The sequence below is a fragment of the Nyctereutes procyonoides genome, unplaced genomic scaffold, assembly GCF_905146905.1.
Source record: "Nyctereutes procyonoides isolate TBG_1078 unplaced genomic scaffold, NYPRO_anot_genome, whole genome shotgun sequence".
Classification (NCBI taxonomy): Eukaryota; Metazoa; Chordata; class Mammalia; order Carnivora; family Canidae; genus Nyctereutes; species Nyctereutes procyonoides.
In genome coordinates, this window is record NW_026575142.1 from 13,733,776 (window position 1) to 13,747,680 (window position 13,905).

Consider the following 13,905-nt stretch of genomic DNA (forward strand, 5'->3'; position numbering starts at 1 on the left):
AGAGGAATTTATTTCTATCTTTTGCCTGTCTGGTTTTTGGAATTAACTTAGTCAAATCACAGGTGAAAGACCTCAGGTTGTATGTAAATGCCTGGTTCTCTCTGCTCCATTACCTCACAGCACCAGAACTTTCCTTGACCTCACGCCTGAGATCAGACCCTCCTGTGCACATGCTCAGAGCAGATCTCTGTGGAGAAGGGGCTGGCTGGTGGGAACTCACATTTGTGGAGTGCTTAATCTGCTCCAGGCATGCTGCTGGGTTACTTACATTGTGCTGTTTTGTTTGATGTCCACAGTAAACCCTGCAAGTTAGGTTTATTTTCCCTGTTAGGTGAGAAACATAAGGGTTGGATAAATAAGGAACTTTCCTAGGCTTTCCTGGCCAGTAAGTGGTGGAGGTGGGATTACAATAGTGCAAGGCTGTCTAGCTCCAAAGTTGAAGGGGCCACCCTTAGGGAAGGGCTGATGTCCTCGCTGGATGGTTTTCAGAGCTCCACAACGAGGCCAGCTATCCACAACAGGCAAGTGGAGAGAAGGACCAGAGAAGATTTTGCTAATACAACCAAAAAAGCTAATGGCAACAGGTCTTTCCCTGTAGGAACTGCTTCCCTGTTCCCCAGAGTCCAACTTGGCAAAACAAGGATCCCTGTAATAGGGTTACAGAGCTTTTCCTTGTCAAATTTCTTATCTGAAAGAAAGGCTTTTACCTAAACCATAAAAGATAGCACAGAAGCAATAAAATGATACTCAAAGGCATTATAAGACAAGGGGGGCCTTATCCATTTCATTAAATTACGAAGCTGTGTGGGAAAGGAAAAGAATATGCAGCGTTCACCTAAATTATTAACTTAATCTGCCATCATTGCTAGGTGTTTTTCAGAGCATCTATGATTTCCTGGTTGCCTAGTTAAGAAAAGGAACCCACAAATAAAGTCATGGAGTTCTTTAAATTCTGCTCAATTTCTTATTGCCCTCAGGTATTCCTGGCATTTTTGCTACACATTGAGTCATTAAGTTGTCAATGAGCATTGCTCAAAACTACCCGGAATTAAACAAGGTATTGAGTTCCACAGGACCCAACTGAGACGGGATGCCATGTAATGAGTTCTTGACCAGTCGATCATTGAAAACCTTTTCGTAACAGTAAGGTGAATTAAATCATCAAGCACATCACTAAAAGCAACAAGTCCACATATTTAGGGGCCTACTATAGAATCTTACATGCAAAATTGCTACCCTTTCCATTTCTTAGTAGCAGTTGGGACTGGGTCGTGGGAATGTGGGCTCGATTTAAAAAAAATTCACTTTTGCCAGGGTGGCGTATTGATTTTGGCTTGATGTGAGTGACAGAAACGTGGGTATTGATTTCTGAATCGGAAACATTCAAGAGTCACTTTGGACGTCTCGTGAACAGCTCTCAGTCCTGAAAGGCAGAAGTCAAAAGCAGACAACTCTGTATCTGAGAGCCCGTGGGGGCCCTCCATGGACTCCCTTTCCAAACTATTTCACCCCTGGCAGTCTGAAATGGCTCCATTACTTTCTCATTTGGTTTAAAGTGTTGATGACTATTAAGATAGAAATAATACGGAAAAGAGATATACAGAAAAGAGGTATGCATTAAGCCATTACTGGAGGAGTCGGGGGGGATAGCATGGAGTGAGGTGAAAGAGGACAGTTGGAAGTCCAACTCCCTGAGTTTGAATCCCAGTTTTGTCCTTTCTCTTCTTCCCAACCTTAGCCAATATACAACCTGTTTAAATCTCAATGTTTTTAATTCACAAGTGGGTTGTTGTGTGAGGATGAAATAATATAAATAAAGTACTCAGCACAGTGCCAGAGCCAAATGAGCAATTATAATTACTGTTACTAATATTAGTTACCAACACAGCTCCAATGAATATCAGACTAGCAGGCCCACCGTCTAGCAGCAATCTAAGGTTGGAAATGGGCCAGAAGTTGAGTGAGCTTTCATAGGCAGGATGGTCCAGCGTGTTTAGAAAAGGGGTCTGGCCAGAGAAGAAAGGCTGGATCAGAGCATCTCTCTTGGGCAGGAGTTTAGGGATCCAGAGGGTACTGAGTAAGTCTGGTGCCAGGGAATTATCAGTGTTGCAAAAAGGAAGAAGGTGTGGCCAGTGGCAACATAAGGACTGGTCTTAAGAGATAAATAGAAGGAAGAAACTTGTATGTTCTTACAGAGATGGATTATATCACACCAGTTCTGCTCTTTCTCGTTTCAGCAGATCCTAATGGAGCCCCACCAGTGGGAACCACTGGATGTCTGGAGGACAGTGGCTATGAGATGTGATTGACAGCCGGAGTGCCCTGTCTTGCCAAGGAAACCGAAGCATAGAGAGATGAGGTAATTTGAGCAGGATGACACAGACAGCAAGACGTGGAGTTCAGAATTGATCCTAGGTGGTCTCTTGCTGCTGTAATGAGCAGGTTTCCAAACCCTCAGTCTTCTCTGAATCCTGAACTTTTCCTTGGTACGGGTTCACAAGAGTAAGAATTACAGTACAGAGGAGTCCCATCTTCTAGTGTCAACAGACAACAGTCCAGACTGTTGTGGTGAATTCCTTTGTAAGTCTCCATGGCAGGGACTGAAATACGGAATCTCTGATGAGTCCAACATAGCCTATTTTCCCTCCCTTATTGACAAAGGTCCTTGTTAAAAGTGCAGATGGTGCCATTCCACCGTCTGTATGCTTCTTTTCTTGGTTTATCTGGCCAGTATTTGGAGTCACACACATTTCCCTCCAATCCTGGCTCAGGCTGCGTGGCTAGGCATGACTTCTGCTTCCACTTCCATCTGGTTGCACAAGCCAATCATGAGGACAGGTCTGAGTACTGTGGATTTTTTTTTCATAGCTAGATACCCACCCAAGAGGACATTCTCAGTATTCAAATTTGTATCTTGATGAACATTTCAAGGGAATGCTACTACTAAGCAGTAGGAAAAAGACACTAGCACAGGAGTGATGCTGGGCCCTGGGATGTTCTTTGCTTTCGATAGCAACAAATGATTATCCATACCTTTCCACTCACTGGATCATCTGCCTCTCAATGCAGATCTACAAGACATGAATGGAATTTTGTTGGGAAGAGGGGAGTTTTTGCATTTGCAACTGATGAAAAGAATGACAGTTCTGTCGGGTGCCCAGGATATGTACTATTTATCTGGGCAGCTGCTGAAATACCTGGATAATTTTAGAAGCAAGTGTGTGGTTAATGGAGGAGGAGAAAGCATTCCATTTGCACCGCTTCTGCATTGCCAATTATGTTAAAAAATTTTCTGAATTAAGATTACTGGCCAAGTAAAACAGAAACTCTTAACACTGTGAAGATAAAATCCTAAACAACACTCAGTTAATGCTAGATTAAGTATCTCTTTGTGAGAAATCACTATTACATTCTTTCCAAGCTGTTTAAAATTCTTTGGAGTTCCAAGCTAGTACAAGTGATGCCAAACATAGACACCCCTTCTCCCTCCCACTAAAAAAAAAAAAGGAAGGGAGGGAGTACAAAGAAATGATCCATATAGAGGTAAATTTTACAAATAGTAAAAGGGATTGAAGATAGCATGAACTTAAATATTGTTTCAAGTTCTGGGCAGTTCAGAGACAACAATCAATCGATTGCTCACACTCTGTCTTGCTCTCTCTCTTTTCCTACCAGTTTTATTGCAAATATAAAGAATCTAGGGCCAAGATTATTCAGGACATTTCAGAGGGAAACATATCCCACATTAGGCTGTTAGGCTCCCACAGCTTACTTCTACCTGAAGATTACAGGCAAAAAATTTTTTTGATGTGTTTTTTATTGAGGTGTATACTTTGCAAGCAATAAGATGCACAGATTTTTAAGTGCACGTTCAATGAATTTTGACAAATGTATGTACCAGTGTAACCACTCAAACAAACTAAATATCCCCACTAGAAAGTTTCCTCATGTCCCTTCCCAGTGGATCCTCCCCGCACAAGTGGAAGTGGCCACTCTTCCTGTTTCTATCACCATAGGTTATTTTTCCTGCTCTAGAACCTGACAAAACTGGGACTTTACAGTATGCATTTGCATTTGTTTGGCTTCTTCACTTGGCATGATGTTTTTGAGAATTGTCCGTGTTACTTAATCCTTCCATCCTGACCCTGTTGTCGATAGCCCTCTCTCTATTTTACAGACGAGTAGACGGAGACTCAGAAAAATGCAGAGATTAGCAGCAAGTTTAGTACATTTAGGTCCTGGGCATGCCTGGTCTAATGGTAAAGACATTTGAGTTTCAAAATCCTATCTCCATCTCCTCCCACCCCCTCCCATGGATGGAGAGAAAAAGCGAAATCACCAGGGATTGCTCAAGATTCTAGCAAAGAGGCCCCTCCACCTCAGAAAGGCCTGTACAGAGGAAATATTTTCAAGTATGAAACAGAGGTCGGAATAAACTTTTTAAGATTCAAGAGGGGGGAAAAAGGGAAAACTGTCTCCTAGCAGGTGACTGTTGGAAAATATAAGAAGTAACATAAGATGAAATAAAAATGCGGTAGAAATGTTGGTCATGCTGGTACTAAAAGTAGTAAGATGTTGATGATTTAGGCTTCCGAAGGCTCCTTTACAGGCGTTGCTATTATGTAGCTCAGCTGCTGAAACCTGCTGTTTTAAAGGCAGGAGAGTGGAACATCCCGAGATAGCACCTGGGTTATTTATCATTATGGATAACCCCGCTACTCTCTATTTTATTATGCTGGCTTTAAAAAGAAGATAATGCAAGTACGGTTAATTTGCTTCTCTTCTTTATCTATACGGTGTCATGACCCATCACGGCTTTGTCCCACGAGATTTGTTTTTCAACCAAAAAGAAACCCACAAGAAGCTCTCCCTAAAAATTCCATTAATAACCTCTTTCAGCGCGTATAGGTTGCAGGGTCTGGAACTAAGAATGTTTTAATCTCTTCAGCAAAACAATGTCTCATAATGATGTACAGGACTATTGCTGTACTGATGAAGAATCATACATAATTCAGCACCTTTCACTTGGCACCACTGTGATGTCCTCATTAGCTGTGGCTCACAGTGTCTGTCAGATGGTGTCCATGCGAACGCAGGCATTATATTGTCTTTGAGATGTGCAGCTGCTTCCATGACACTGCCAGTATATAAAAACATGACGCCGGTTTGTTTTATTTAGTGCTCAACCTTCCAGTTTGTAAAAACAAGGCTGACACAGAGCCTGACATGAGGCAGTGAAAATAATTAGCTCTCATTTTCTCAGCCTTCTATTTCCTTCTCCCCGCTGTGTTCTCTTTCCACTAAACCACCACATGTCAGTCGGAATGGGAGGCAATTAGCGGGCTCATTTCAGTCCCCACAACTGTGCTGAAAAGAAAGTATTTATGATGGCACAATGAACAGCTGAAAGATTAAATAACATTTGCCTTTTGAAAAGAAAATGACTTCTAGCTAAATGGGCAATTTTTGATTATTCTCAAACAAGCTTAGAGTAGTTGGTTTTTAAAATACAAGAAAGGAAAATGAGTCATTTTTAGGTGAAAGAATCAAATAAAACTTGACACAGTAATGCAAATAACTGATGTTTTATTGCAAAATATGTAAATGCGTTATACCCTTAACAATGGCTTGTGTCTAAGGCCAGGGCAGATTGGTGCCAACTAGACACCAGTAGAGATAAGGTTGTTATATTGCCTTTTGGGGGGTTGCTATTGGAGTTACGTAGGAAAAAGGGACTTTAGGGATGATGTTAAAATAAAATGAGAGAAATCGAGTGAGACATACTTTCATATGATGCATTACACACTTGACTACCTGAAATGGTTCAGATGTTAGCTGACATGTTTGGAAAGGGCTTTTTAGTTTTAGGGTTTAGTTTGTTTTTGTTTTTTTTTTTAACGCCATTTAAAATTGGAAGGTACTAGGTATTCATCTTGGTGGGGTGGGGGAAGTAAGTCTTGCTATTGATTTTTGAATAATTAAGAATCTATTCTCAAGACCAGTTTTCTTAACCAATATAGACGGTGTTCTAGCTTACCTAATTAGTGCTTAAGCTTTTTTAAATGCTGGTAAAAGGGCTGCAAATTGACTTTTACCCAGGACACTCCAAATATAAAAACAGTTCTTCTGACTATTAAATTCTCCTCCCTTCCCATGATTTCAGAGGTGATGCAAAAAATTATGACTTTTGGGGAAAAAAAGCCCCAAACACTGGCCTAGTTAGTAGGCATTGTTTACAAGATGAGCTGTTTTCAGTCCAAATCCTGATGTCCAGGATTGATATGGTTGTCCGACATCTTTGCTTTTCCGATGCGGTGCTTTTAATTTCATTTCAAATAATCAGTCCCGACTATAGTTGGTTATTTTCAAGACCTAATTTTTGGGTCAGAAAACACAACTTATTGTGACTTATCAAGGTCTTCTCTCTGCAGTGATCCTCAATGGCTTTGGAAAATCTGCTTCTAAAAGCAAAATGTCCTCTATTATGATCAATTGCGCCTGTCATCATGGAGCCAACAACTATGACTGTTGGAACATTTTAAAAAGACAATCACAAATTTAAATTTTGTTTCTCTGTCTCCATAAGTATATTCTTAACTCTTTACAAACTCAAATCCTAATCTTTGATTCATACAATATGGTCAGTGTATTTGTATGAGCCAATCAATAGCAACCCAAGGAAATCTGAGCCAACTATGGATTCACTAGGCAACTGGAGCTCTCTGAGCTAATGACACATATTTTATAACTGGAAACCAACAATAATGTGTTTGCCTTGTGGTCAGACCTATGCTTTATCATGTACACTTCTTTGCTGTTCACTGTTTTAAAAGAAATTCAGGGTCTTGATTAAGAAGACCATGAGTGATCCAGTGGTGTGTTGGAGCTCCCCTCATGAGCTGGTTGCTCACACCTCTCCTCAGCTTTAAGATCAGTGACATCCGATTGGTAACTTGAAATTGCCTGTGGTGAAAATATCTGTGCTATGGAGGTCTGCAGACACTACGAGTTCAGGGCTGTTTTCTTCCATCATTAGACATTTTCTGGTGTGCCATTCCTACATGTGGCCATCAATCTATCAGGAAGTATGTGCTGAGCAGTTCTGCTCTTGCTCTGTAGGCAACTGCTTGACCTGTTTGAGAAAGTATAGCCCCATTGTGATTAGAAATGTGCAGCAAGTCATGCAGTCATATTCTGAGCTGCATTTTTTCCTTCACAGTCAGTAAGAAGTTATATTTCTTATAAAACCTTGCCACTGCAAGCTCATATACTCAGGCACACCAACAAGTATGTGTACATGTTGTACATAGGTTTTTCCTCTGAAAAATAGTTGATCATGGGGAATAAACTACCTTACACTGCATTTTTAATAAATGCAAGATATATCAAAGTAAAGCTCCGTGTGTATTCCAAAATTTACAAAAAGTGTTGGCTTTTTACTTCCTTACAAAATCCTTTTCTTTATGCCCTGTTATTTTATTCATGTTTATCTATCCATTTATAAAAATTACACAAGAGTGGGAAAAAAGGCCCTATTTGACAGTTTTTGATATTTATAGTACTCTGAGAAAGGGCCTGGAGATTCAATTAAGTTTATTAAATGCAACATTTTATAAGTGATCCACTAATAAAGACCTAAAAGCACAATAGTAGGTGGGAAGTATTTGTAAAAAAAAAAAGAAAAGAAAAGAAAAAAGAAAAGGAAAGGAAAAAAAAAGTGCTTCTAACCTCTAGATGAAACAACCTGAGAATGAACTACTTACTGGCTGCATCGCTTCTGGTGAGGTGTAGGAGAAGGGGGCCAAGTGCTGCCTGTGACCTGTGTGGAAGGGGCCAAGGGGACAGGGTGGACGGAAAACTCCTTCTGCTCTGATAGGGGCCGTCATTCTGCTTCCACACCTTCAAAGTGCTCCTCTTAGTTTCTCTTCCCCATTCACTTGCTCCTTCAGAATTCCACTCAAAAGAAAATCAGAAGTGACCATCCTCTGGTAGGAAGTACCGCAGTCCAAAGCCTGTCTCTGTCTTGGGGTCTGTGTAGCCAGGGTGTGTTGGTTCCCAGGCTTCTCCCCTGACTGTCGTGGGTATCAACTCAGACCCACAGGTTTTCTGTGCCTCATTGGAGGGAGGAGGGAATAAGGACTTGGGGGGTGGGGGAGAGTCTGTGACCGTCCCGTACACACATGGAAGGCACAGTGCCTCAGATAGTTTCTTCATAATCCCACTTTTGAATTTTTATGACACAGTCTCAGAAAGTTTCTTGGTGAGAAAACTGCCAGGTGACTGGAGAGCTTATTCCTTGGCAATTGGAGGATCAGTATTCTCGACTGGCAAGTTTATACAAGATATAATAATAAAGTCTATGGAACTGAGTATGTCTGTGAAAAAGGGTGGTTGCCACCCTAGGGTGGCGGTGTGTGGAGCTATCTGAGATTCTGGAAGCCTTTCTCCTTTTGTGCCAGGTTGAAGGCCTTGGATTACAAAACACAAGGCATTCCCCACACAAAATAGAAAGTGGTAGTTTAGTATTAGATGACCCCCCCCACACACACCAAATTATCTTTTTTTTTTTTTTTTAACCAATATGCCTATTTTGAGGGGATGATGATACTTTCCAGAAAGGAGAGTAAGACACAGTGGTTGAGTCATTGGATTGGATCTGCCCCTAACTAGGTGGTGCCTCTGGGTAAGGAATTTTACCTCTCTCTTCCTCAGTTCCTCTTGGACACGAGAGAGGGACAACGCTCCCTGTGATGGTGATTGTAACAGTTACATGAGAAAAAGGTGAAGTATTTATCACAGTGTCTGGCAGAGGTATGAAATAATAATAATTATCATAAGCATCTCGGGCCTGAGCACGGGAGAATTTTGAGCTGAGGAAGACCCAATTTCGAACAGTTCCATTGTCACAACTTCAGGGTTGCCTCTTCACGTAGCATTATTTAAATTAGTAACTTACTTTTTAGAAGTACGTCAACTACGTGAGTAAAACCCATTCTCATTTATTGTTTATTTAAGTGGTCAGTGAAACCTCTGGCCCAATCGTATTTGCCCTGCCAGTTTGTCTCACAAAGGAAAAAAAATTCTTCCATCTGTGCAAGAATTCTTAAGGTATGTATGGGGCTTCAGCTGGCTGCAGTCCTGCCCCTCCGGGGGATGTGGCAGTAGAGACGGACCACAGCAGGGCCACACGCGGCACCTGGCCACTCAAGCCAGCATGTAGGTCCTCGGACGTGAATGGCTTTCCTCAGTTAAGCAAAGCAACCTCCCTTTTGTGTCAGAATGCATCTGGTTGTAAAATGAGGCTAAAACATAGAATGGTATCTGAATTCTTAGAATAAAAGGCTGACGTGACAGGTCTTACAACAAAAGGCCTTTTCCTCTACGTGCATTGGTTTATTTGTGTATAAGATCATATTTTCTTTCTTTCCTCTTAGTAGGCCAGTTACTGAACCAACATACCAATTTTCAGTGGTCGTGGAGCTGGTGGGCCTTCTCAGATGCAATGGGGAAACGTAGCTGCTATTTTCATGATACAGTCCCTGTCGTCTGTTATTCCCAGTGGCTGTAATTAGAACCTGTCTTTCATTTTCTTTGTAAAAGAAAAGGCGGAATGGTCAAGCAGATCTCCCTGCTATGCAAACCCAGGTTTGGAGAGAACTTGCAAAGCGCCGATGTCCTCTTATAACATGTTCTAGTCACGGAGAGGCTTCACCTTTTCTTTGAAGATGGGTTTATGAGAACTCAGTTAGTTGGGATTTTGAGGATGTCTTTTTTTCTTGGGTTTTACCTTTAAAGGTCAAGGTAACAAGATTTTCATGAGGAGCATTGGGATTGCAATTCAGAGCACGTTTTTTTGGAAAATGTTTCGTAATGCCGGGGTACAGGCTGGCATAATGGGGTAGTTTAGAACTGGACGGTAATTTATTCTAGGATTATTTTATGAAAATTTATGGACGGCTTAAATATCTTGGGTCAGGTATGAGATCTAGCACATGTTTAAGAAGAAGGTAATGATAAAGATGTAATTTCCAGTCCGAGCTCTGTCCTCCCCTTGCCCAAGGCTGCTCACACACTTCCTCTTGCTCTGTCTCCTGACCAGTGATGACAATACTCTACCTTATGCATCTCACAGAAATGCCAGGGGGATAAATGAGATGACATTTATGAAATAACCTGAATCTTTAGAGAGAAGTATTCTCTAAGCATAAGCTTTAAATACTATGTTCAGGAAGTTATCTGCAAATGATCATGAACCTCTTCAAGCATCGTTTCAAAACTCAACCCTTCCAAAAAAAGGTTTTCCCGGTTAACCTTATCCATTCCAGTCCCTTCTTCATACTGTTAGCACCATGGCATTATATCCACTTTGTACACTGCACTCTTGATCTGTTATATCGTAACATCATCTATCCAGCTGCCCACACTAGAAACCTCTGTCTTGGCTCCTCTGCCTCACCCACCCCATTTTCAGCTGGTGACCCAATCTGATCAGCTCCATCTCCGAGTCCTTGGAAATGTGGCACTTCCATGGCACTGCTATAGCCTCCCCTCCTTGTCCCCTTTACCCTACTTGTCTGCATTGCCTGCTCCCAATCTTTCTCGCTTTAGCCTGGTCCTTTCCAGTTCATCCTCTCCTGTGCATCTGAGAGATATTTATTTATTTATTTAAAAAATTTTAATTTATTTATTTATGAGAGACACAGAGAGGGAGAGAGAGAGAGAGAGAGAGGCAGAGACACAGGCAGAGGGAGAAGCAGGCTCTATGCAGGGAGCCCGACGTGGGACTCGATCCCGGGTCTTCAGGATCAGGCCCTGGGCTGAAGGCGGCGCTAAACCCCTGAGCCACCCGGGCTGCCTAGAGACCTTTTAAAAATAAATCTGACCCTATCTACTCCCTGCTTAAAACTCTTCAAACTCTTTAGCACCTAAGATAGCTCTTTTACTGATTGCCAGCCACTGCTCTGGCCTTAACTCTCACCACACTAGTCCACTCGCTTCATGCTAAGTTCCAGAGGCAGTGCTGTTTGAGGTGAGTTGTGAGATCCCATAAGAAAGGTTCCCTGTGTGTTCGTTTGTGGCTCCATGCTTCTGAGGCTTTGCACATACTGTTCCTTTTGCCTTTGATGTCTTCTCCCTTCAGAATAATTTCTAATGGTTTTAAAATTTTAGCTGAAGCATCACTTCTACCAAAAAGACCTTATGATCCTCTCTGACCCCTTTCTGCATCTGCTTTCAATGCACATCCACTGTGCTTCCATGGGATGATGTGCTGCTGAATGCATGGTTGAAATTATTCCCCTGTAGGCATGACCAAGGATCAGCAGACTGTCAAAAATTGCAATGACTGTAGGTCTTGTGAAAACTTACGGCTCAAGAAATTTACACAATTGTGGCCCAAAACAGACCACTGTATTCGGTCTCAAATATCACTTATACTACCCAGATTTTTACAAAAAGATGTATTTTTTAGTTTTCCATGTTAACAAGTCATTTCTTTGTTAACGGAAAATTATTTTCTTGGTTGAGACTGCTTTTAATAAGTCCCTCTCAAGAAAATCCTTCCCTCTTCTTTTACTACCTACAAGTCATAAAATGGTTTAAACAAAGAGTACTAAGTGCCACGGAGTTGAGGATATCAAAGAAGCAAATTAAAATATATAACGTGTTTACCATCAGATGGACTTGGGAGTGCCCACAGCTACAGAATCTCAGGGTTAGAAGGGCGCCGGATTGTTGGAGGGAGAGGATCTTACTCTCCTGCCCCGCTTTCTGTAGCTGCTTCTAACGACAGGAATGAGTAGACAGTGACCCGCTCTCAGAAAGAAAGGAAAGTGTTCATATACAAGAAACGTGGAGTCAGAGTTTTCAGTCAACCAGCTTCTTTGGCAAAACAAGGCAGGTAAAGATACCACTCAGCAAAAGCACCAGTGTACCTGCAGGTGCACGCAGGATGCTCTGTCGGTGTCTAGAAAGCCTATCTTTTGAAACCCTGGGTGAAACTCAACCCCTCATAACAATTTCCAGTCACTCCCAAACCCTGGTTCCAGGAATGGCCTGGGGTAAGTGTGGTGTGATCCATGACAGGCCAGTGGGCCCGCTGAGCCTACACTAGCCCTACAAAAGCTACCGGCTGGGGGTTGTAAGGGGTTGCACTCACAAGATCTCTTGTCTGCCTCAGGGGAAGGGTACAAGTGGTACAGAAGGTTAGAGCTTGGTTCTGGGGTCAGAGAGGCCTGCGTTCAAATCCTTATTCCGCTACTTGCTGGCCTGGTAATCCTTGGGTAAGGCATTTACCCTACAGAGCCTCAGCTCCCTCATTTGTTACATAGGGGGAAGTAGCATCTACACCTCAAAACTGTATGCCTGGAATGCAATAAGTGGTCACTTAACAGAAGTTATTGGGCGCCTGGGTGGCTCAGTCAGTTAGACATCTGCCTTCACCTCAGGTCATGACCCCAGGGTCCTGGGATCAAGCTCCATGTGCGGCTCCCTGCTCAGCGGGGAATCTGCTACTCCCTCTACCCAACCCCCTGTTCATGCTCTCTCTTTCTCTCTCTCTGAAATAAATAATCTTTTAAAAATTAATAGAAGTTATCATTATGACTACCTATTTACGGTGGTCCAAAGTAACATAAACTTATTGTGATTCTAGTTCATATGCCACCTAGGTCAAATAATTTTGCCATATTCTAAAATTAACATAAAGTGAAAGCCTGATGGAATGAGTGTCAGTCAAATGCCCTGCTGTCCTGTTTATTTTATTTTTAAAGATTTTATTTATCTATTCATGAGAGACACACAGAGAGAGAGGCAGACACACAGGCAGAGGGAGAAGCAGGCTCCATGCAGGGAGCCCAACGTGGGACTCGATCCCGGGTCCCCAGGATCAGGTACTGAGCTGAAGGCAGTGCTAATCACTGAGCCACCCGGGCTGGCCACCTGCTGTCCTGTTTAGAGCTGATAATCAGGCTTTCCATATTGCCTACATGTCTACTCTCAGTGTCATTTTACTCTCAGCATTGTGAAACAGGAGCAGGAAGATGGGATACTCGAAGCCCAGCAGCATGAACAGCATGCTGGTGCTCCCCCGCCCCCCGTGCTTTGCTGGGAGTTTCCTTGATGGTTTGGGTGGCCTCACACAGGACTCTTCAGGAGTAAGATTCAAAGACTGGATTACATAGGGAGCCGGAAACCTTTCAACCGAATTCTATTTTATAAAGCCCATAAATTTACTCAGAATTGAGTTTTCGCTGGCTGGCCAGGGGCAGGAGGGAAGTGTATGTGAAATCCTGGAGTTCTGAGAGAGGGAAAAAAAAGGGTAAATGAGCTTGAAATTTCTCCAAAGGATTTAAAATGCGACTTACGTGTGGGCCGGTTCCTGGTTTCAAGTGAAAACCAAAAACAAGTTCAAGGTTCACTATTTTTTCCTCATTTTCTTTAGGTTCATCTACTGAGTCCTAGAACAGAAAAACCAAGCTCCATTTATCCTCAATGGTATGTTGTGTTTTTACTTTTACTTCTCCTATAAGAGACATGATTTCTCAGCACTAGTGTTTCCATTCTTACCCTCTGATTCACTTTTGGTTATTTTGGATTAAGCTCCAAATCACAACTACTCAAAGCAAGAGAAATGATATCGTAGGCCTTTGAGAACATCTCTGCGTGCTTGACCTCACGTGGTACTAACTGAATGTCACCATCTTACGTGTTCCACGGTGCATCTTGCATGGTGCAGTTTTACCCTAGAAATGCACTGAGCACCTGGAGATGCACTGAAACTGCACTCTGAGAGTTTCCTAACACATATTTATGAGCTATTCCCGGAAAGCAGCTCTGTGCTTGCTAGAGCAGACGAGGAGGAAGGGCCAAGCAGAGGAAGAAAACCAAACTTCAGGAGCTTAAGAT

At 42.3% G+C, this 13,905-nt stretch overlaps 1 protein-coding gene across 5 annotated transcripts in view; it reads right to left on the reverse strand.

The window, feature by feature from the left end:
- Positions 1–13,905, reverse strand: part of MAP3K20 (mitogen-activated protein kinase kinase kinase 20) — a 177,923-nt gene that overhangs the window by 14,421 nt on the left and 149,597 nt on the right. For all 5 annotated transcript variants that reach the window (XM_055307968.1, XM_055307965.1, XM_055307963.1 and 2 more), the window contains exon 16: positions 13,365–13,457. In XM_055307968.1, coding sequence (XP_055163943.1) covers positions 13,365–13,457 — 93 coding nt within the window. The remainder of the gene's footprint in view (positions 1–13,364; positions 13,458–13,905) is intronic.